Raw genomic sequence first — 23975 nt, 5'->3', positions numbered from 1 at the left:
AGAACTCCTGCACTAGATGGGTGATCTACACGGTCCCCACCAGCTTTAAGTCTTACAACCCCCTGGTTCTAATTCCTAAAGCTTCCCTGTTCGCTGGGCCACCGCAGGTCCAAAGTGCTGGGCCTTGGCTTTCTTGATGTTCAGCTCTCCTGGCTGGTCCCTGACCCAATGAACAGAGGCCCTGTCCCGGTCATTGTCATCTCCTCCTTTCCTTTCTCAGTCCCTTTCCAAACACTCCAGGATCCCAAAAGGAGTTTTTGGTTGTCATTTTTGTCTGTCTTGGTTTCCAGGGAAAAGATGGCGCAGCTTCCAAAATAATAACTCGGGGGCAAGATGGTTGGAAGTATGAGAGGAGCCTGCAAGTGACCCCAGGGGCATCAGAAAGACTCATTACTGACCGCGACTACGTGTTGAGGACAAGAGACAACAGACGGATGGCTGCAGTGTCAGCCTGGGACTGACCCCAAGATACGGAAAAGGTCAAAGGAAGGCCCTGATGGGAAGACGAGGACGAGAATCACACTGAACAGCAGGGCAGGGAGGAAAGACCCACACCAGAGAGATCATGGCTCCACTAAAGCTCTAATACTCTGGAAGACCTCCGTTGCGCAATTTAATTTATCCAGTTTTAAACTTAAGTTCCCTAGGGTTTAGCTTGCCTCCCTCCCTGCACCCCATGGCAGAGGGCTCCCTTGGGCCCTCAAAGAGGATGGCTTCTTCCCATCCCACAATCTCCCTCATTCACCCTCACCCCAAAGTGGGCTCTAGAGGATTTCAAGCTAAAAGAGACATGATAAATCATCCAATTAAAACCCTTTCCTTTTACTGAGAAGCAAACTGAGGTTAGAAGTCACTGAGATGGTAAGGAACAAGCCAGGATTCGAAGGCCAGGGTCCCCCTCTGAGGATGAAGGTGCAGGGGGCTCACTGACCACCCCCAAAGGGATGCTCCATGCATTAAAAAGGACCACCATCAGCACTGCTGATCCATGCCCCAGAGAAAGGCCTTTTCTGAGGCATTAGGGTCTTCCCCAGACCTCAGTCCCTGCCCCTCAGAAAGCTTACAGCATGTAGACAAGGAAAACGTAACCTGAAGAGGGAGAGGGAATTCCCAGCTGGGGGAGATGAGAGAAGCCTTCCCAGACATGGCTAGGAGGGAGACGGAAGCCGAGGACTCTGAGGGGCTGGAGATGTGGTCAGCACGATGCAGGCTCAGCAGCACATTCAGGTATGTGGGGCTTGGGGGGCATCTTGGAATCCAGAAGTATCAAATGAATGGAACGTGTCTGCAGGGCCCAGGCCCCTTTATGAGCAGAGGAGTGGCACGGGCAGATCTGTACCTTTAAAGAAAATGATTTTTGCAGCTGTGTGAAGAATGAATAAGAGCCCATTGCGGTGAAGCAGGGAAGAGGTGATGAGGGCCTGATCTAGCAGGGCGCTCACATGAGGAGAGAGAAGTGGATCGATATGAGGCGTTGCGGAGGTAGAATCAATAAGACTCATGGACTAACTGGATGGGGGGCCTTGAGGTAGAGGGAAGAGTCGCAGATGACTCTTGGGGTCACAAATGTGGGTGGCTAGAAAGATGATGGGACAGTGGGCCTAAGGGGAAGAAAATGAGTTGTTCTTCGGACGTGTCAGAACTCAAAGAGACTTGTGGGATTACACAGGCTACCGCCCTAGAGAGCCTGCAGTCCCGCCCTGAGGGGAGAAAGCTGGGAGGTGATCCCTGAAGCCCAGTCTGGGGCTCTTTTCCCTCCACCACAAGAGCATCTTTGGCACAGAAATGGAGAGATTTCAATATGACCCAGAAGAGGAGTACGTAAAGAACCTGGCAACGGGCTCCAAAGCAGAAGGAGAGATTCCGTGAGAACCTCTGAGGCAGGGGGATGCGGATCACATCAGGAGAGGGGCTGCCCCGGAGGAAAGGTGGAGACTCCTTTCTTCACTTGACCATCCCCACTGCCCGCTTTTGTTGGGAAGCAGCTGGGTGAGAGTTAACGGAGATCACACAGTGCTAAGTGTGTAGGATTCTTCTAGACCAAACCGGGCCTGCTTACTGGAGAGGAATGAGGAAAGAAGGACCCCGAAGGAACCCCAGGGTCGAATGACAAAGCTGGCTGCCACTGAAGGACACACGTGGCTTGTCATCTGTCCCCCACTCACAAGAGAAGAAGGGCAGCAGGGGCTTTACGGCTCTGACTTCTCCCAAGAAACAGTCTAATAAGCCAAAGAGAAATCACGGCAGCACAGATTGACACCTGGAAGGGACAGATGAGGTCATCCTGACACCCACAGCCCATTTTACAGATACGGGAACTGAGGCCCAGTGAGGAAGCAGCTGGCCTGAGGCTAGACAGGCAGTGAGCCACAGAGCTGGGTCAGGAAGCTCGATTCTTTCACTCCATGCACGGCAGATTCATTCCTTATTGTCTCAGACTTAGTGCTCTGCCGGGGAGACACCCCGCCATCCACTCTCGCACTTGAGTCTAGCCCTGGAGGGACAGCGGTGCCTTTCTAGGAGCACGTTCTCTGCGCCACTGTCAGAGTGAATGAGTGCTGGCTAGCGGGGGTGGCAGGCCTGTCTCACGCTCTGAATCCTGCAGAAAATGAACACCAGCAGCAAGGGACCAGATCACTTTAAAATAACTGCATCCTTTAATGGCAGTAATACAATTATTGGAGATGAAGGGACCACAGGAGAAAGGCGCGAATGACATTTCCTGGAAGACAGATGTGGGGTACAAAAAGGGGAGTGGGGTAGGCGGACTGAAGGAGAGCCATGCGACCATAATTGTAAAAATACAGTGCGGTATATACATATTTGCATCATCAATGTCAACTCTGAAATATTATTTACACTTTTATTACAATCTTGGTTAGAGAACGATTTTCCTTAAAAGCTCTAGTCTGATGGGAAAAACTATGAGCAAATTAGAGCTCTGGGAGGTTCTTATCCCATTTCTAGGTCCTCAAGAGATTTCCTTTAAAAAATTATTTTAGTTTTACAAAAAAAAAAATCCCAACAAAAAACACCATATCTTGCATATTTTACAAATGCCATGGGAAATGGCCCTTTGGGGGAGGGAAGGGGGGCAATCTCACTCCTGATCGTGTCCCCCGCCCCCAAACACCTGATCAACAACAGCACAAGGGCCCCAGAAGGGGTGCAGTGGCCTCACACCCCTCAAGGAGAGAGGGAAGCCACATGCCAAGGGAGGCAGTTTGTACATTATTTATGGAGACAGCAATGCTTAAAAGAGCCAGCAGGCTGGGGAGGGGAGCAGGAGGTGGGTGCCAGGGGACACCAATAGAACAAGCAGAGTCTATGTTAAAAAGACTGCTTCTTAGCCTGGCTGGGGGAAGGAGGAAGAGCACACAGGACAGCTTCCAAATGAAACTGAGTTTTCCTCAACTTTTCAAACTAAAATTCTCCTAGAGAAGTGGGGCCATTACATGGCAGTGGCCAGCCAAAGAGAGACAGGACACAAACACACAAGGTGTCTCAGAAGGCCTGTCCTGTCCTCTTCAAGCGTGGTGACCTGCCTCTGGCTGAGGGGGCAGCCAGCATGCCCCTCACCCCCAGGGCCCACCCCGGCAAACCCTGCCGCCAGAGCAGGATCCCCGCCCAGCCTCGTTTCCCCTTGCCCTCTGATTCCCACCTGCCCTGATTCCTCTACGTGTCTGGGGATCCACTATCACAACTTTGGCTCTGAAGCCCCAAACTCACCAGGGTTTCATGGTACAGAATTTAAAAGAAGGCATGAAACAGAAGAATGACAAAAGCAAAAACCTTCTTGAAAGAAAAAAGCTGGGGACTTTTTTTCTTGAACGGTTTGTCCCCACCAAGGAAGTGGGAATAAGGAAGAGGAACAGAAGGCAGTAGGGGTGTGAGCAGGGGTCCGGCCCAGCCCAGGGGGGAACAGGGCAGGGGAGGCCCACAAGCCCTCCAGAGCCAGACTACTTAACGGACAGGCTGAGGCTGCCTGTGCTCCAAGCCCTTGAGCCTGCTCCCCACAGGCTGCTGAGATAAACTCTGGACAAGGGCAAGGGGAGACCCTGGGGAGTGGCCTGGGGACCCCTGCCCCCACCACCCACCCTCACTCCCTCGTCTGCACTTGCCAGTGACCCTGGGGCCGTGGGGCTGCTCTCAGAGGTTCTCTAGCTCACCCCTTCCCCATCCTGGTCCTGGTCCCCGGGGGCTTCCCTCCAGCTCTGACTCACCATGAGCCACACTCCAGTGTGCCCCGGGCCCTGAGAATAGGACAGTGATGGACAAAGGAGCTAGGGTGATTTACATGCACAGAAAGGGACAGAGGACAGGACGGCTACACAACTTGACCAAAACTGCCCCTAGACCCATGGCAACATGGGGCCCAAGATGCACTTTTAAGGGATCTGGGCAGGAGACTTTGATTGTTCAATTAAAAAAAGACATTTTCTAGGAGATAGCCTGTGAGTCATACAGCACTGACCAGAACCAAAGATTTTTATATACAATTTATAGGAACCAAAGAATAAAAAAACCCCAAGCCCTCTCCCCCCATGCCCCCACCCCCAGGCCCCCTCCCCCGACATTCCCAACACTGAATGTGGCCATGAAATACAATCACAGGACGGGGGATGGGGAACGGGGTCCAGGTTAATACTACTGGCAGAAGGGGGATGCAGTGGGGTCAAAGCCTTTAAAAACATCTTTGAGGGACCCGGCATCCTGCTCGCTCTCTCGGGAGGGGCTGTTGCCAGCGAAAGGGCTCCCGGAGCCAGCCTTGGACGCCTGCTTCACGGTCCCAAACAGGGTGGGCACAGGCAAGTTGTGGAGGCCAGGCTGGGGGGCCCCCTCTGGAGAGGGTGCAGCCGAGGGGGCGGTGGCAGGGGTCGGGGTTGCCTTGGGGCGCGGCCGATTATAACTGTTGTACCTGTCCGTGGCCGCGGGCTCCGAGCCTGCCTTGCCCACCTCCGGCTGTTCCAAGGCCGACTTGCGGATGAACGGAGGCTCTCTGGCCTTGGCCGCTGAGCTTTTGCCGTTGCCATCGGGACCCTTGGGCTGGGCGCCCCCTTCGGGGGCCGGCTCGGCCACTTTGCTGCCAGAGTTCGGAGTCCTTGGGTCATAGAGACTGATGCTGCTGAGCACACTGCTCTGCCCGCTCCCACCACCTTGGCTGACCCCCCCAGCCGCCAGGACCCGGGGGTCATAAGGGGCAATAGCCGGAGGCGAGGCCTCGCCAGAGGAAGTGGGGGGTGGCGCAGCTGCCTCAGGAGTGCTGGGCTTGGTGGCGCGGGATGAGGCAGCATCCCCGGGTTTTTGCAGCCGGGGGTCGGCAGGGGCTTTCCGCACTCGGGGGTCACTGGGCTTATCACTCGGACTCGGTGCTGAGGGGCCGGACGCATTGACGGTCTTGAGGATTCGAGAGAGCAACTCAAAATCCGGCAGGCTGGCAGCAGAGGCAGTGGGAGCAGAGCTGGGGTCCGAGGGGGCTGCCCCACGCTGCCGGGGATCTGAGGGCCCAGCGGCAGGGGGCCGGTGGAGGCGGGGATCGAGGGCGGGCAAAGACTGCAGGGCAGCAGGGAGAGAGGTTGCAGAGTCTTGTTTGGGGACAGGGACGGGGATGAGGTCCTCGGGGTTCCAAAGCACAGTGCGAGCAAAGCTGGGCTTGTTCAGGGTCACGTCCTTCTTGATGTGGCTGAACTGCTGGAGCTGTAGCCTAGGATCCCGCAGCGGGGTCCCTGGCAGGGCGTCCAGAGGAATGGTCACCGCTTTTTCCCTCAGAGCCCTCTCCCCTTCTTCTTCTTCCGGGGGCCCAGACCCCTTCCCACCACTGGTACATGCTGGGCTCGGATGGAGTCCGTCAGGCTTGGAGGGGGGAACGGAGCGGGCCAGTCGGGGGTCCGAGAGCCCCGAATCCCCGGAGCCCGAAGGGCCGGGAGCATCAGTGTGACGAGAGCGCCTCGGGTCCCGGGCGAGGCGCGGGTCGGCAGGTCTGCCCCCGGCGGCGGGGCCCTTCTGGAGGCGGGGATCGCCCGCCGTTGGCAGGGGCCCCGCGCCACCGCCTCCCAACTCCCCGCTGGGCGCCGGAGGCCGACCGGAGGTCTGCTGTCTCAGAGTTTTGAGGATGGAGGTTACGCTGCTTCCTCCGTCGTCCTCGTCGCTGGAGTACCAGTTGCCTGTGTCACCTGTGAGAGAAGGACAGACGTCAGCAAGTGGGGTTCGCTGACTCCCTCCCTTTACACTTGCATTTCAGCCAATGTGTGGGTCTCTACGATAACTACCCCCCCCTCGCAGAGGTAACAAACGCCAGCCAGCAGAATAAGGTCCGTGCAGTCCATCGAGTCAAGGGGAAATAGCTGTCCAAAGCCTTCAGCCTGTCTCATGGGCATCTACTCTTGGAATTGTGGGAGGAAGGCGCTCTGTAAATGGCCAAGGGCAGGACTCCACCCGGCCACCTCTAACCTGCTTCCTCAAAGTCCCTCTCTCCCTCTCCCCCGCTCCCCGACACCGACAGCGGCGTCGGGGCTCCCTGCCCAGCTGTGAGTGGGCCTGCCTGATGACAAGCGACTGTGCAAGGGACCGAGGTCAAAAAGCAGTGGTGAGAACCCAAAATCTGTCTCTATCACCCGGGCATCCTCTGAGACCTCTTTGGACCCTAAGTCATACTTTAGCCCTCACCGACTCTTAGGGCTCAGCTGTCTACTGTACAATCTGTGTGAAAGCACCTGACGAAGCACGAGGCTCTCTCCCTGGCTGGCCGGGGTCCTAAGTCTTTGCCCCCATCCACACAGACTGCAGGGCGCTGGCTCTGGCCACGCCACATGAAGGTGTGCTTTGCAAGCAGCCTCCCTCTGGCCCAGGACCCTGAGGGCCAGGGGCCGGGAGGCCCTGGGCCACAAACACACTTGCCTTCCTCATTCTCCCGCTCCTGCTTGCTGCTCTCAGCTAGCCTCCTTGCCCTTTCTTCTTCCTGCTGCTTCTGCTGGATGCGCAGGTATAAGGCCCTCTGGGCAGAGGGGAGGAAGTCAGGGACACTGGTGGCGGGCTGCTGTCTCCCAGGGGGCCCTGCTTCGAGGAAGCCATCAGGCTCCAGGGGCTGCTCTGGGAAAACGTGCTCTCCTGCCTCGCCTTCCATCTCCTCATAATGTCCATAGTCCTCTGCTGGGGGGAATAACCATGGGGCGAATTATTAATCTTTGGGAGGCAGTCAGGAGTTGCATTCCTCGAGGGAGTACCCTCACAGTGAGACCACAGACCCACTGAAGGAGGCCTTGAGGAAGTCAGTTTGAACTCCAAAGCCATTCCTGCCCATGGATTCCCAACCCATGAACTTCCAAGGAGATAAAACAATTGGGTTCTTTCTTCCCTACTCCTGACCAGAAAGTCTACTCCCTTGTGCAGCTTTACGAGAAGCGCATATACACGCTTTGGTGGCAATGAGGGAGAAGAGAGGCGTCCCCTAACTCTAACTGTCCAAGAACAGGTCACAGCAGGGAGGGGCAGCCAGGATTACTTGGACAGATGCTGCTAATGCTTTAGAAGAGTTGCATCAGCACGGGAGGGAGTGCCGTAAGCAGCTGGATCCAGAGACCGCTGAATGAGAGCGCACCCAGGCATTCGTATAAAGAGCTTTCTCCTCTGCACGTAGAGAAAGAATGTTTTCTTCCTTTGGGACTCACTTTAAATTGAAAAATCATTTGGGAACTGTAAGAACAGGTTGTACTCATGGAATAAACTGGAAAAAGAAAGTAATGGCTAGGTTATTTCTAACAGATCTCCTTAACACTGCCGCCTCTGACTCTAGGACAGAGCACGGGGCCAAGCGTCCGGGATGCGCTTAACAAATGCTTACTAAGTGCTTTTGGCTTGTTAAAAATAATACACATTTCACATTTAAGACTGAAATAGTTAAACTTCAAACAGACATGCTTGTTTTGCTCCAAGAATTCTATCTCTATGTTGTACAAGGAAAGTGTTGAGAATAAGCAGATTGTTCGTGTTGAAGAAAACAGATTAGATGCCTGTTTTGGGGTGGCTGCGGTCCTAGTAAGTGTGGCAAAATCACCTGGCATGAGTGTACTGAGCCAGTCCATTTCTGGGGAGTGAATTAACTAATCCTTGCTCCCTCACCACAGGAAGGGCGAGAGGCGCCACCCACAAGTAAACCTGCAGCAGCCTCAGAGTCAAGCAGCCGGCATGTATATTAACCATCGAGCAAACAAGAAAGAGCTTTCCATGGAGAAGTGACGAGGAAAAGAAAAGAAAGCAAAGCCCCAAGACTGCAGACTACCACAGGCACAAAATCTGAATAGATGCACAGAAAAAGGCTGTTACGATATTACAGGAGTTACTTTAAGAACTGTAATGGAGACATGCAAGCGAAAGGCTCCAATGTGCAATCACCTCTCGGCTCTTCTGGAGTTTGTTAGTGGATATTAAGATGTTAAAGCCAGAAAAGGTCTCCCTTCCCAATGATTCAAACCAAATGGAAGCCTCCCTTGCAGGTTTCCCCAGAGCCTAGCTGCCAATCCCCATCTCAGGAAAGCACGTACCTGCCTCCCCCATTAGTCCAGGGTCCATCTCCATGCCCTCCTGCTGCTGGTAAAAGTTTTCATAGAAGTTCTGGGCTGGTGGAACAGGGGGCATCATTCCGGAATGTGGGGAGTCTCCAGGACCATAGGGCATCATTGGTGGGCCCCCAGGACCCATGGGGGGGCCAGGATTCATCCCAGGGCCCATTGGCATGTCCGGGTGCATGTCGGGATGCATGTCCGGGTGCATGTCAGGATGCATGTCCGGGTGCATGTCGGGATGCATGTCCGGGTGCATGTCGGGATGCATGTCAGGATGCATTGGTCCTGGCATGGGCCCAGGGGGTCCCATGTTGGGCCCAGGCCCCATTGGCCCAGGGGGCCCCCCAGGCCCAGGGAATCTGGGGGGAGGTGGAGCAGGGTGTCTAAAAGAAAACACAAAATGGGATTTTGATTCTACTAACTTCCTACGTTACTTGACTTCTCTCTCTGGCTTCAAGAAGCTCATCTAGTTTGTGAGTGGTGTCAAGGACACCAGGGTCCCAGGCTGCACCCTCCACCCAGAGCTCTCACTTCCCCAACAGCCCACCTCTGGCTCAACACTCACCTCACCCCCAGCTTCTCAGCCAGCTGCCCCGTGGGCCGAACCACGATCTCAAACAGCGATGGAATCTTCTTGTTGTACATGTCCTGCTGCTGCTGAAGCTGCTGGGGAGAGAGGGGCTCGTGCGACGGCACGGGCATAGGCATCTGGGGGGGCCCAGGAGGCGGGGGTGGAGGTGGAGGCGGGGGGCCTCCAGGCATGGGCCTGCCATTGGGAGATGTCGGAGCCGGAGGCACGGGGGGACGTGGCGGGGTGGGCAAGAGGCCGACTCCTGGTGGAGGCTTGGGTAGAGGATTGATGCCTTGTTTTTTCAATTCTTCCACTTCCTTCTCATCTTCCGCACCTGCTTCTGCATCGTCTGCTAACATCTAACAAGGAGAGATGGAAATCGGGCATGAGGGTAAAACTGAAGGGGAAATGACCGGAGAGGGGCAGAAGTGGCAGCGTTTAATAAGGTATTTTCTTGAGATAAAACCTGAATCTAGTCAAGAGGCCACGGTTCCCCAGAATTCACCCTGATATGAGAGACACCTGCCCTGACTTAAGGGAGAAAAGACCAAAACTGTGGAGAAATGAAGGCATGCTACGTGAATGAAGAACCAGCAGACAAAAACAAGGGAAGCACTTTACACCAAGCTGTTTGGTGCCCCAGGACCCCAGAGAGCAGGCATGTGAGGATCAGACTGGGGAGATGGGGAGAAGCCGGGGGCCCCCTGCATCACAGTCCTTCCCGAACACCACTCAGTGACCAAGCGGCATTCCTTCGCTTGGTCTTTCAGGCCAAGGCAGTCTGTGGCTCCTACTTCTCTTTCTACTCCTCTCCCCTCTTGCCAAACCACTCCCTTGAGGTCTCCTCTGGCTGGGGTGACCCACTGAGCAGCAGGGATTAAGTCCCTGCTGTGTGCCAGGCACTATCAGGTGCTAAGGAGATGCAAAGACAAAACCAAACTGTCCCTGCTCTCTACCTTGGGAAACAACCCCCACGCCTGCGAAGGAACACAAAACATACACACAGGAGGTGGAAAGCACTGGCAGCTTAGGGAGACAGGGGAGGAAGCAAGGACAAAGACGGGACACTGGGAGTCCAATGAGGAGGCTATGGAATAGTCCAGGCAAGGCGTGACAAGGGTCTGAAAGGGGTGGCTGGCTACTGTGCTGTGGAGGCAGGAACAGATTTGAAACCGTTGCAAGATATAAACTAATTCCACAAAAATCATCAGCATCTCTGTAAATTACCAACAAAACCAAACAGGAAGAGACTGGAAGAGAAAACTGCATTTAAAATAAATTCAGAATGCATCAAACATTGCCAAGTCTACCTGCCAAGAGTCCCACAAGAACGATATAAATACAACTACACAACGCTCTTTACTGAAATGAAGACAGACATAAACAATTGGGAAAATATCCATTGTTCGAGGACAGACTGAGCCAAGATAATAAAAGAACAATGTTAACTACTTAATTTACTTATTTAAGGCCATGCCAAATGACTAACAAATTAAATAACTTAAAAGAGTGGTAACAAAAGTCATCTAGAGGAACAAAAAGGTCAAGAAACTCAGGGGAAATAGTTAAAAAAAAATGTGGGGAGGAAAGGGAACCTAGCAGTATCAAAAGGAGTACAAAGCAGTACCTGCCACAACAATCGGGTGCTACCTAAAAAACAAAGTCAATCGGTGGAACAGATTAGATACAGAAGCAAGGTGCACACCCTCTGACCAGCCATAGCACTTCTGGGGCTGTATCCCCGAGATCACCCAGATGGGAAAAGGAGCCACATGTACAAAAATATTCACAGCAGTTCTTTTTGTGGGGGCAAAGAATTGGAAACTGAGAGGCTGCCCATCAATTGGGGAACGGCTGAGCAAGTTGTGGTATATACGAATGTAATGGAATACTACTGTGCTATAAGAAATGATGAACAGGCTGACTTCAGAAAAACCCGGAAAGACTTGTATGAACTGATGCCGAGTGAAGTGAGCAGACCCAGGAGAACGTTGCACACAGTAACAGCCATGGTGTGCAATGACTGACTTTGATAGACTCAGCCCTTTTCAGCAATGCAAGGATCTAAGACATTTCCAAAGGCCTCATGATGGAAAATGCTATCCACATCCAAAGAAGGAACTACGGAGTTTGAATGCAAATTGAAGCATACTATTTGCTATTTTTTTTCTTCTGTTGTGTCTTGTTTCCTCTTTCTGGTGGTTCCTCCTATTGGTTCTAATTCTTCCTTACAACATGACTAATACGAAAATATGTTTAACAGGAAGGTACATGTAAAGTCTCTGTCAGATTGCATGCCATCTTGGGGAGGGAGTGGGGAAAGGAGGGGGAGAAAAATTTAAAATTCAAAAGCTTATGGAAGTGATTGTTGGTAAATCAAAACAAATTTAAAATTAAAAAAAAAAACATACAGAAGCAAACAAACCTAGAGGCCTAATGTCTGACTAGTAATAATTATTATTATGATCGTAATTAGAGTTATTTGATGATAAATGTAACTTGTTATCATATACTGTTTCATATAATAATTCATGTAACAAGTTATTTGTTAATTATTAAATATAATGATAAATTATTTTTATTATTTATTTATCATTAGTACATACCATACAGAAGCAAACAAACCTAATGTTCTAATATTTTAAACTCAAAAGATTCCAGCTACTAGGGTATAAAGAATGTATTATTTGAGAAAAAAACTGTTGCAAAAAATTAGATTGCAATCTGGCAGAAACAAGGTATAAACCAACATCTCACACCACATACCAAGAGAAGCTCTATACGGGTATATAATTAAGCAATAGAGGGTGACATCATAAACAAAGCAAGTAAGAAATTACCTTTCAGATCCATGGATAAGAAAAGAGCTAATGACCAAAATAAGGATGGAAAAGATCACCAAAAACATAAATAAAAATAAATGGATAATACTGACTATATAAAATTTAGAAGTTTTGCGCAAACAAAACTAATGTGGCTAAAATTAGAGGGGAAGGGGGCAGCTAGATGGCACAGTGGATACAGCACCAGCCCTGAAGTCAGGAGGACCTGAGTTCAAATACGACCTTAGATCAAACACTTGACACTTACTAGCTGTGTGACCCTGGGCAAGTCACTTAACCCCAACTGCCTAAAATAAATAAATAAACAAACAAACAAACAAACAAATAAATAAATTAGAGGGGAAGCAGGGAACCACAAAAAATTTTTGGCAGCAAGTTTCTCTGATAAAGGTCTCATTAGTAAATAAACAGGGAAATGATTCAAATTATAAGAGTCATTCTCTAATTGATAAATAGTCAAAGGACAGGAATAGGCATTTTCCTCTGGTTCTATCTTACATCCATCAAATTGACAAAGATGACAAAAAGAAGAAAATGACAAATGTTGGAGGGGCTGTAGGAAAACACATATATTAATTCTACTTTTGCCTATGGGGTCAATGAGCTCATTTGGTAAGTGAGTAGTGTCAAAGTAACCAAATCCACAGCCTAGACCGTATGGATGGGGAGAATGCTGCCTCAACATCCCAGGGTTGGTGGAAGTGTGAATTGGTACAGCCGTTCTGGAAAATAATGCCCAAAAAGTTACTGAACTATGCAAACCCTTTGACCCAATAGTACCACTAACTAGACCTAAACCTCAGGAATCAAAGGAAAAAGAAAAGGACAGACACAGATAACAATATTATAGCAGGTGTTTTTGTTTTTTAAATGATGTTATAGAACTAGAAACTAAGAGGGTGTCCATCAACTGGGGAATGGCTAAGCAAACTGGAACATAGAAAAGTAATGAAAATTTTTTATACCATAAGACATGGGGAAAGGGACAGTTTCAAAGGAACCTGGGAAGATTTGTATCAACTGATACAAGTTGAACTGAGCAGAATCAAGAGAACGATTTATAACAATAGCTGTAAAGATAATTTGGAAGACTTAAGAATTCTAATCCATGCAATAATTAGCCACAATTCCAGAGGACCCATGATAAAGAATGCTACCCATCTCTTGCAAGGGAGGTGAGAGACAAAGGGTATAGATTGAAACATATTTTGGGGATATGGCCAATTTGGGAATTTATTTTGACTATTCATATGTGTTACAAGGGTTCATTTTTCTTTCTTTTCTTTTTTTTCCAATGGGAAGGGGAGGTAGAAGGGATAGAAAATAGATTTTTAATTTTAAAAAGTGAAATTAAATTTCTTTAAAATGACAAGATTTGAAAACTTTTTTTATGTGACGGGCAAGGGAAGAGTAAAGAATATGGAATGATTTTAAGGCTGTGAGTTTAGGTGACTCAATGATGGTGATGGCCCCATTCAGAAAGAGGGAAGTTCAGAAGATGGAAGGATTTGGGGAGAAAAGGAATGAGTTCTGTTTCAGACATGATGAATCCAAACGGAAATGCCCAATAACCAAATAGTGAAGCAGAACTGGAGCTCAGTAGCAGATTTAATAGTGGTGGCCTCTGAGAGAGGCCTTCGAGGAAGAGAGGGTTTCTGTAGGCAAATATACACAGGGAGGAAGATCCCAGGAAGAAGGGAATGACGCGAACAAAGGCATGGAAGCAGGGAGGCCTGTGCAGAGTTCCATGAGCAGGCCAGGACTGCTCCTGGTCTAGGAAGACTAACTTTTTCTAGTTGAGGCATGAATGGCTTGCCTCTTAGTTCCTTCTTTTGAATTTAAATTTCCTTTTAAATTCCAAAGGACCCTTGATGAAAGATGCCAAGGAGAGAACTGATGAACTCTGAATATAGACTGAAGCATACTTTTTTAAAAAACTCTCTTCCGTTTTTATTGTTTTATTTTATTTGTGTTTTCTTTTGCAAAAGACTTCACATGTATAATCGGTATGAAACTGCTTGCCTTCTCAAGGAAGGGAAAGAATTTGCAACTCAAATTTTTAAAAAATGATTGTTTGATCTTTTTACCTCTAATTGGGAAATATTTAACAAAATAAATTTTAAAATTTAAAAATAAATAAAGCCTGCTTCAAGGATCTACCCACTGACTTTAAAGATTCTACTTGGCTGAGTTTTCTACTGGGGCAGGGCACTTTTTAATAAATTTTAATTTTTTTCCTTAACTCAAGTGTGAACCTAGGATGAAAGAAATTGTCTGTACTACTGCAGTGAAAACAACAAGATCCACCCCACTTGTCAGAGTTATTTTGGGTCTGGAGCAGGGCCTGTGGGGTTCTGTAAGATGGAAGATCACTAAGGGCCCTACTCTGTAGAATCCTGCTCCCAGGAGCTGAAACAATTGCTCTTTGCCTCTTGGTCACACAGAAGGTGGCTGGGGGCTCCACTGTGATGAAACCACTCCTCCTGGAGGTGCTGAAGGATAGTAAAGGGCTAGCCTGCCGCCCCAGCAGAGAACACTATTCTAAAATAAGATGACACTAGAGGCTCTTAAGGAGCTGTGAATCCATGCAATCCGTGACAAGCGCTCTCTGCTGCCCAGCCCCTGGACCGCTCCCTCTTGCTGAGGTGGCACTAGGAATAACTACCACCTGGAAAGCCTGGTAGTACTGTGAGCCATCATCCTAACAGTGATCATCTAGAGCAGGCCTGTACAACCTGCCGCCCGAAAGCCTTTGGCATGCCACAAGTGCCCCGAGGGCTGCAAGTTGTGCAGGCCTGAGCTAGAGAAAGGATAGTTTATATTGTTGGTAAAGCTGAGGAGCTGGTTCTAACCAGTTCAGAGAACACAGACCTTTCCATTTCCAAAGATGTCTTTTAACTTTACTACCAAAACACACCCAAGTAAAGGCCGATCTTGTACAAATATCCACTGTTAACCCTTTGCCAGGCACTGAGCCAAGTGTTGGGGATACAAGAGAAAGGACACAGATGGCCCCTGTCCTCGAGGTGCCCTAACATGGGGTACACAAGACAAGCACCGAGGAGACTGCCCTCGGGGCTGGGGAGAGTCAGCAGCAGAGACCTGCTTGTGCCCTCGTTACAGCTCTAGATTCTTCACAAAATCGCTACAGTTTCTGGCCCTTTTCAATGGCTGATTGGAAACTGATTTGGATTCATCACCATTTCACCTCTTCCCCAACCAAGTAGTCTCCCTGCCGCCAGTTGTTATGATGATCTTTCCAAAGATGAGATCTGACTGCGTCATTCCCCCTATTCAATAAATTCCAGTGGATGGATGGCAGAGGCCAGGGTCCCCGGATGACAGGTTAGGAAGGGCTAGGAACCATTCTCTCCAGCTGTTCCCCAGGCCCGAATGCTCTCCCTCCTCATATTTCTGGCTTCCTTCCAGTCCCAGCTCCAACCCCTGTCTCTAGGAAGCCTTTCCTGCTTCCACTCCCAACCCCCTTACTGCTAATACCTTCCCTCAGTAAATTTATCTCATATGAATCTTGTTCGTCCATAGATGTTAGCCTGTTGTCTTCCCTATGAGACTGAGCTCCCCGAGGGCAGGGACTTTCACCTTTCTTTGTACCTCCTGCACTTGGGAGAACACCTAACACAAAGAAGGCACTTCATAAATGTTTACTGACTCCCCCCACCCTTTCCCCCAGCTGCCCCATGCTCTAAAGCAAGCCATCACAGCACCGCCTAGGCTCCAAGCTTCCAATTCCAACAATGGGTCATCAAAGGGTCCATTTCTAGACCACAGTCCTCCTGGTTTCTTAGCTGGCCAGCCTCTGAAGTCAGTCCCACCCCATGTTTACCTTGTCCAAAAGCTCCCTTGTCTCTTCGGTGAGGGGGTCATGGGAGAACATGCAGTCATCACCATTGATACAGTTTCCAGTTGTATGAAAGAGCTTACAAGGAAAATCACGTTTGCAAAGGTCAAGGCAAAGTTCTCTGATGTCTGAACCAGAAGGGGCAGGCAGAGGAGCTGGTCTGATCAGCACCTTCCTCAGAAGAGGAGAGAATGGGTCAGAGAAGAAAAGGGTCTCCCTGCAGGCTGCCAGTCCAACAAGCTTCCCCGTGCCCGCATGCCCTCAGCAAAGCTGCAGGGCTGCCTTGGTCCCGCCGCCTGGCAATTCAGAGGCCACCTAGCAGAGCACTGTGTGGGGAAGCAGCAGCAATCACTCCCAAGAAGGAGGATCGCACACTGGGGCTGCCTCCCAGCCTTGGGCGAGCCAGGCCTTGGGCACCAGCCATCCCTCCCTCCCTCTCACAGGGAAGTGTAAGGGCAGGTCTTGATAAACGTTCAAGAACAGGAGGGGAAAGAGGAGAAAGCAGAGGAGTGAGAGGAGCAAGCTCCCCTTCCTGGTATCATCAGGGCCTGGGGCCTCAGGAGGGGCACAGCCCCCAACAACCAGAGGTCAAAGGATATCATGCATGTATGGGCAGTTCTCTGCTCTGGCACAAAAGCCGGTGATGTAAAACTTGCACAGCTCGCGCTTCTTTGGCAGCTCGATATCGTGGCTAAAATTGCAATGTTCTCCCTGCAGGACACAGAATGACAGCGCGCCCGTGTGCGCAGCGTGAGGGGTGCTCTCCGCCCCGGCCCACCCGCTCCTGACAGCTCCTCCATTCAGGAGGCCCTTGGCCGAGACTCACAGCCCCGACGCCAACATTAGGAGACACGAGGTCTGTGGGCAGAAGTGTGCATGGTCTGGCCCGCCCCATCCCCCACGCCCATTCTGCTGGAGGGGCCCTGACTTACCCACGTGCACCGGCCTTCCACAAAGTACTTGCAGATGACTTTCCCCTTCTTGTCCGACTGCTGGTGGGGCTTGTCGTGGTCATTCCTCCGATAGCTGCCACCACCACCACTGTCCTGTTAGAGCCACAGGGAAGTCAGCACAGGGGAGACTAGCAGAGCAAAGAACCAGAGGTCCCAGCTCCTCCTGGCCCCGGCTCTGTGCTAGGACGAGGCTCCCCCTTCCCAGATATACCAAAGCGTCACCAAGGTAACTGGGAAACTCCTCAGCATAAAGGAGATGGGATAGTCTCAGTGTGACTGCATGCACGCCAGGTACTGTGGCAGCAGGTCACCCGGGGGGCAGCGCCTGCTGTTCTCACCAGGCCTACTGAAAGCCCACTCACCCCCATGTCGTCGTCATAGAACTCTTCATCATCATTCATGCCTCCTTTGCATGCCTCCCCTGCTCCCGCCTCGACCGCGTCCTCGTCCCATCCCCTTGCCTCTGCCTCTCGAGCCTCTGCCTCGGCCCCGACTTAAACCTTCAGGAGAGAAGGACCAACCGACCACCTATGCATCTCCTCCACCCCACGGGCCGCCCCACCCTCACCCTCGATGCCAACCCAGGCACCACCGCGTACCTCGCCCTCGGCCATCTTTTGGTCGGCGGTACTGGTTCAAGTCTTTGGAGTACTCATCATAATCCTCTTCGCCCATCAGCTCCTCATTCTCTCCAAACTAGAATTCAGAAGGATGAGACGTTTGCACGGGCAGGCAAGCTGGTCATCTGTGTCCTCCCCAGCAGCCACAGACACACCCCAGGTGCCACCCGCATCCAGCATCCCCCCAGAATGACACCCAGTGTCAGGTGCTTTCTCTTTTTCTCTACACACAAACCACAGGCCGAACCTTCCCATTGTCTCTGCACTTTAATTCCTTTTCAAAACAGCACATAATGTTTAGCATGCAAACAAGTTAGTTTCAGATCAAATGTGATATAGAAAAGTGTGGGTTCGTGTGCTCTCTATTAGAACCATATGCAGTAGAGAGTGTTGGAGGCAGAAGGGGCACTAGAATTCTTGACACACAAACACACAATCGGGAACAACCCAGGAAACAACCCGTACCTCCATCTCCTCCTCATAGAAGTCTTCTTCCTCTTCCGGATGGTCTCCCATGGAGCCCCTGCCTCTTCCCCGGTTTCCTCGGCCCATTCCTCTCCCTCGTGACCCTCCGCGGCCTCCTCGGCCTCGATAACCTCTCCCTCTGACCCTGGCTCCTGCAAGACGATTAATAAAATTACGTGACGTGAGCACGAGAAAGGCTGAGGATGTGGAATGCTGCTTATGCTGGCAGACTTAGCTGTTGTGTGCTCAGTCTTTCTAAACTGCTTTCCTCCTTTTTAATTCTCTGTTACAGGAGATGGCTCGATGCGCAGGGGCATGGGAAGGCTAGGCAATGTAGGAAAACAGTAAGCCCTACACAGGCATCCCTGCCCCCTGGAGATCCCTCTGGAGCAAAACGAGAAAGCAAGGTCGCGGGGGGGGGGGGCTAGGCCGAGGGCCGCATCGCCTTTTCGGCAGCTTCCCTGGGGGAGGAGGAGGAGCTGGTGGACAATCCACCACCTCTCCCTGAGGAAGGCTGCTGTGCCCTGGTCTACACTGTCCAGCAGAGGCCCTTCCTTAGGATGGACTGTACATTCTGGAACAGCTCACCTCGCCCTCGGCTGCTGCCCTCCTTGGCCCGTCTGTACTGGTTCAGCTCTTTAGTGAAGTCATCATACTCTTCTTTCACGAGATCTTCCTCCTCCTCCCCTTCATACTCCCCATACTGCTCATTCTCATAGTCATCGTACATGCTATAATTCTTGCTCTCCATTTTTGAGTAGCCCTTTTTCGACAAAGGGGCACTGTGCGATGAAGGATACTGCTGGTGAGACTAGAGGACCCAAGGAAACAAGGAAAGACAAGCTGAACCGGCCTGGTCCACTCCCCCCCACTGCGTCGTCGTCACCTAGTACTCGTTTCTCTTACGCTGACGGGGAAGCTGACCACAGGGGCCACCGAGTGCATGACAGAGCCGGGCCGTGGCTTGTCCCACTGTGACATCCATGCCTCCTCTGCCTGGAGTGAAGCCCCGCCACTGCCTCCACAGCCTCTGAGACACTTGGGGAAGGGTCTACCAACAGTGCGTGTTTGGGACCTGAACCTGAAAAACGTAGGCCACCCTCTGGAACCTCATGCTACAAGTCTAGTAGGAACTCTGAGCAACACAATGACCAATCACAATGCCAGAGGACTTGACCCTCTACCATGAACTCGGGACGTCAATGGAGGTATTCTTAGGGAGGTGGCCAATGTGGGAATCTGTTAGAGGGGTTTGGTTTTTCTTGCTTTCTTTTTTTTTTTTTTTTTGGTGAGGCAATTGGGGTTAAGTGCCTTGCCCAGGGTCACACAGCTATTAAGTGTCAAGTGTTTGGTCTGAGGCCAGTTTTGGACTCAGGTCCTCCTGACTTCAGGGCTGGTGCTCTGTCCACTGCGCCACGTAGCTGCCCCTTTGCTTCTCAATGAAGAGAAGGAGGGAAATAAGAAAAAGAGAATGTGGATCTGAAAATTAAATTAAATTTAAAAAAAAAGCCATATCTAACTCCAACAATACCAGCATAAGTCAAGTAACTACAGAATCTTTCATGGACTTAACTTCCTGTTTATAATGGAAGCTTCCCAATTTACAAAGCCTTGTACACCATATGCCACAATAAATTTCAAAAGGATCAACCTAGATATTAAAACAAAAACAAAAATATTAAAAAAATTAAGAGGATATGGGGTTATCTGTTAACTGTGAAAAGGAGATAAATTCCTAGCAAGTTGTAACTGAGGGCAAATTAGAAGAGATGAAAGACTAATTTGATAATACAAAAAGAAAAAGCTTTTTTACACAATAAAAAAACTATACAAAGAAAGATGGGAAGAAAAACTGGGGGAAAACCTTTCACTCAAGCATTCTGATAAAAGGCTAATGACATCCTAAATTAGGATGTGAAAAGATGGCTGAGAAATCAACTTCTACTCTTAATGCAGGTGCCACACTTCACGCTGCCTAACTAATGAAGACCTCATGAAGCAAGCAGGACAAAAAAATAATTTTATCCCCATTTTATAGAACACTGAAATAACAACCCCCTTTTACACAGCACTTTAAGTGCAAAGCACTCCACATGCATTATCTCATTTCTGCCTTGCAACAACCCTATGAGACAGGTGCTTCAGACATTGGTATCTTAATTTTGCAAAGGAGGAAACTGAGGCTCATAAAGATTAAGGGGCTTGTCCACAGTCAGACAGCTCATGTCACTCCCAAGAGCTGCACTCAAGTCTTCTAAACCCAAGTTAAATGAGCTACTGCATATAAAGGGCTTTACCAGCCTTGGAGGCATGGATGAGTGTTCACTCTCTTTATCTCATCAACGACTCCATCAGGCCACAGGCAGGCTGAGGGACCTGCCTAGCTTATGGGGATACACAGCTGTGTATCAGCTGTCTGTGTCATGGCTGGGATTGTAACTTGGATTACTATGACACCACACTGGAAGGTGTCCTAGCCTAATCTCTTATGACCCATTTCCAGAACACGGGAACAGTGAGATATCTACTTCTTCTCAAAAAGTTATTTGACTTGGTTTCGGGTTTGGAGAGAGAAGGTAGGGGAATTCCTTTTCTAAGGAGGAAAAAACCTATCCAAAAGTAATTTAAATGTCTGCCAAACTCAAAGATGGGATGGGGATTTCACTTCTGATACATAAAAAATTTCTAACTAGGTTTCAAAGGCCACATACTGACTTTTGGAATCAATCCCTAAATTTTGAGGGAGAACCTGCCAATGAGAACACCCACAAATACTTCTGGGTAATATGATACCACCCTGCTGGGACCACATACAACTGGGTGCCTTGCTCCCTGAGCCAAGAACACCGGGGTAGAAGCAGTACTGTGCTGGAATACTCTTCCATCTTCTCACTGTACTCACCGATGAATATGGAGGGCTGTAATCTCGATATTTTCGGTGGCTTTTTTCACTGGGACTGAAATCAGAGTCATCACTGAAATCGGAGAAATCATCGCTTGAAGACGCATGTCGCTGGAATAAAAGGGAAGTATATTTACTGCTTTTGTTGCAGAAGGAATAATCTGACTTTAACAGGTTAGCCTAGGAAAAAACAGCAATGGAATCGTCTCCACACACCTCGACATGTCTGCCTTTATTACATCTGCCCCCTTCTGAAGACGAGTCTTCATGCCCTCTCCTAGATCTCTCAGGGAAGGCTATTAATTCATCTCAGTGCCTCTAGCCTTGCCTCTCCCTACATTCAAGATGACAGCAAACATCTGGTGTGTTCACTGCATGCAAAGCACATTCCTAGACAGTGGAGGACCTAAGGCATGGTCACTGTCCTTTTAGGGCTTATAGCCCAGTAAGGGGACAGGCCCAAACTGTAACTAACGCCACCACATTACAAGGACATTAGGGAGTCCCAAGGCAAAGGGCTACCCCAAGTCTGACAGTTAGGAGGGGTGGAAGATGTGATATTTGAGCTAGCTTTGAAGGTTCTTTTCAAGAGACAAAGGGGGAAAGAAAGAGAGGCTATTGGAGGCACAGTCTTGGTGTGAATCACATGACAGAGCACAGTCCTGCCAGGCTGCAGCCCAGGGGGCTCAAAAGGACAGCTGGCACCAAGTGGGTTTTGAATACTGAACAGAGGAATCTAAATTTGAAACAGCAACAAAGAGCCATTGAAGGGAAGGGAAATAGCCATCTGTGTGTGTAAGAAATATTCTGATATGAGTATGAAAGATGGATGGGTCTGGGGTAAGAACAGAGGCTAGAAAACCTGCCAGGAGACAACCGAACAGCACAGAGGCCATGTCCTAGGATGGCGCCAGGGCAAACAGAACGGAGGGGATACAACGCAAGACATGTGAGTCTCAAGGCATCATCTGCTGCCTAGACACTGAAGGTGAGGGGTGGTAAAGAAGTGAAGAGAACCCTAAGGACACTATTCAATACAACACTGCCACAGTAATTTTTCTAATAGAGTATCCACTACATGGTAGACATTTAATAAATGTGTGCTGACTGACTAACTGATCACATCACTGTGATGTTCAAAAAGTGTCCACGTCTCCCAAACACAACACTGAATAAAACTCTCACTCCCTTCAGCCGACTTCGAAGGGACTGACGGCCAGCTAAACTGCTCTCTCCCATTCATTTCTCCTTCATGTTCCTTAGGTTCTCACACTGAACCACTCACTATCACCTGAACAATTCTGGTTCTTTCCAACACTGGTCCCGGGCACTGATTTCTGGTCTCCTTTAAGACTCAGCTCCAGCGACACACCTCCTCCACGTCATCGGTGACCCAGCCCATGGGATCCAGAAGGAACTCTAGGACTTTGTCCTCTTATCAACTTCTATTCTAGTACATGGTGCCCAGTCTGAACTCTCCCTACAGTGTAAAGGTCTTTTTTTTTTTTAATTTTTAGGCAATGGTAGTTCAGTGACTTGCCCAGGGTCACACAGCTAGTAAGTGTCTGAGGCCACATTTGAACTCAGGTCCTCCTGACTTGAAAGCCAGAGCTCTATGCACTGCGCCACCTAGCTGCCTCCTAGAGGGTAACGGTCTTGAGGGCAGAGACCACAAGTTCTTTACTCCTGGAGCTCAGCACAGCATTGTGCACCCACAGCAACTAAAGCTGAAGTTCCAGAAGGCGGGGCCTCCGGGAGCTACCTTATGCTTGGATTTCCGCTTCTTCTTGGACCGCCTCTTCTCTTTTTCCCGCTCCTTCTTTCTCTTGCGTTTCATCCTGCGGTGAGCCTTCTCCTCGTCCGAATCGCTGTGATGCTTCTCCCCCTTGTCTCGGCGGCTCCTCTCTTGCCCTGCGGGGTAGTCCTGGGCCTCTTCGGCCCCATCATCCTCCAGTTCTCCTTCTTCCAATTCTCCATCTTCCCTGTAAACCAAAGGAAATACATCATGAGTAGGCTTTTCAAGTAACTGGGCTAGGCCAGGCTTCTTTCCAGTTCTGGTTTTGCCTGTTAAAATCTAACAGGAAACAGAGGGGGTCCCTATTATATTCAAAGATACAGGATACCTATCTCTCTCTAGACACAGAGAGAGAGAAATAGAGACAAGAGAGAGAGACAGAGAGATCTAGACAGCAAAGCAGCTAAGAGATAGAGATAAGAGCGTCTCCCTAGGAGGATGTCTGGGATCGAGGGCTGCCCTGCCTCACCACCTCTAAACAAATGGCTTGCCACTTTGGGCACTGTCATTCTGAACGGAAATAGCAACAGGATAATCTAGGTGACCACTAAACTACCCACGATCTTGTACAAATTCACTCTGTAACAAAGCATGGAGGTAGAAAATTGAGAAGAAGAGGCAACAGTGGTGAGGTGCTATAAAATGTCCAGTTATGACCTAGGAAAGATGGAAGATCTGGGGCAGCCTTTGTGCCCCGATCAAATGCCCACATCTACTGCCAGTCTGAAGTCTCTGGGACCACATCAGAACGGGACAGGCTGGAAAAAGAGTCAAGGTGAAAGACACACAATGCCCCACCCTACCCCCTCACCCCCATCTTTTGGCTGGCTGCACAGTGGATAGAGCGGTGGGTCTGGAAGCAGGAAGAGCTGAGTCCAAATTCAGCCACAGACACTTCCTAGCTGTGTGACCCTGGACAAGTCATTTATTCTCTGCTTGCCTCGGTTTCCTGAATTGTAAAATGGGGAAATTAATAAATTAATAGCAACTACTTTTCAGGGTTGTTGTGAGGATCAAATGGGATAACACTTATAAAGTGCTTACACAGTGCCTGGCATACAGTAAGCACTCTATCAATGCTTATTCCCTTCCTCTCTTCACTGCAATTTGTCTGAGCTACCACTTTCTGTGCCCCTCCAAGCTCCTCTCCACCCTCCCAACATCGCATCTTTCCATTTCTATGCTGAACACCCAGCTCTTTCTTACTTTGAAAACTAAAACTGCTCTCCCATAAAATGGTACCTCCAAACAGAAACCTCAAAGAGAGAAAAGAGGAACTGAGGAGGCACAGACCACAGGGAATATTCCTATTTACTCACAGACAACTCACAAACTTAAGAGCTGAAAAAATAAAATGGGCTTCAAAATTCCTTCACCGGGGGCAGTGAGGTGGCACAGTGGATAGA

At 49.8% G+C, this 23975-nt stretch overlaps 1 protein-coding gene and 1 long non-coding RNA gene across 3 annotated transcripts in view; one reads left to right on the top strand and one right to left on the bottom strand.

Moving 5' to 3' along the window:
* LOC110202360 (uncharacterized) overlaps positions 1 to 8545 on the top strand; it is a 44296-nt gene extending 35751 nt beyond the window's left edge. The window contains exons 3-4 of one of the 2 annotated variants that reach the window (XR_013482590.1): positions 291 to 1227; positions 8124 to 8545. This is a non-coding gene — a long non-coding RNA (uncharacterized LOC110202360). Of the gene's footprint in view, positions 1 to 290; positions 2923 to 8123 lie in introns of those variants that run through there. The other variant, XR_002322713.1, reaches the window with a different exon arrangement.
* Positions 4561 to 23975, bottom strand: part of ZC3H4 (zinc finger CCCH-type containing 4) — a 32121-nt gene continuing 12706 nt past the window's right edge. Inside the window, 14 exon segments of the mRNA XM_078145829.1 lie at positions 4561 to 6173; positions 6898 to 7146; positions 8541 to 8944; positions 9127 to 9491; positions 15820 to 15929; positions 16434 to 16545; positions 16767 to 16880; positions 17150 to 17198; positions 17200 to 17287; positions 17387 to 17483; positions 17873 to 18024; positions 18461 to 18683; positions 20775 to 20885; positions 22537 to 22756. Coding sequence (XP_078001955.1) covers positions 4648 to 6173; positions 6898 to 7146; positions 8541 to 8944; positions 9127 to 9491; positions 15820 to 15929; positions 16434 to 16545; positions 16767 to 16880; positions 17150 to 17198; positions 17200 to 17287; positions 17387 to 17483; positions 17873 to 18024; positions 18461 to 18683; positions 20775 to 20885; positions 22537 to 22756 — 3820 coding nt within the window. The 3' untranslated portion in view covers positions 4561 to 4647.

The sequence above is a fragment of the Phascolarctos cinereus genome, unplaced genomic scaffold (genome assembly GCF_003287225.1).
Source record: "Phascolarctos cinereus isolate Bilbo 61053 unplaced genomic scaffold, phaCin_HiC Scaffold_726;HRSCAF=1367, whole genome shotgun sequence".
NCBI classification, from domain to species: Eukaryota; Metazoa; Chordata; class Mammalia; order Diprotodontia; family Phascolarctidae; genus Phascolarctos; species Phascolarctos cinereus.
The sequence above is the reverse complement of the archived record's forward strand: the minus strand, read 5'-3'. Positions and strand labels throughout refer to the sequence as shown.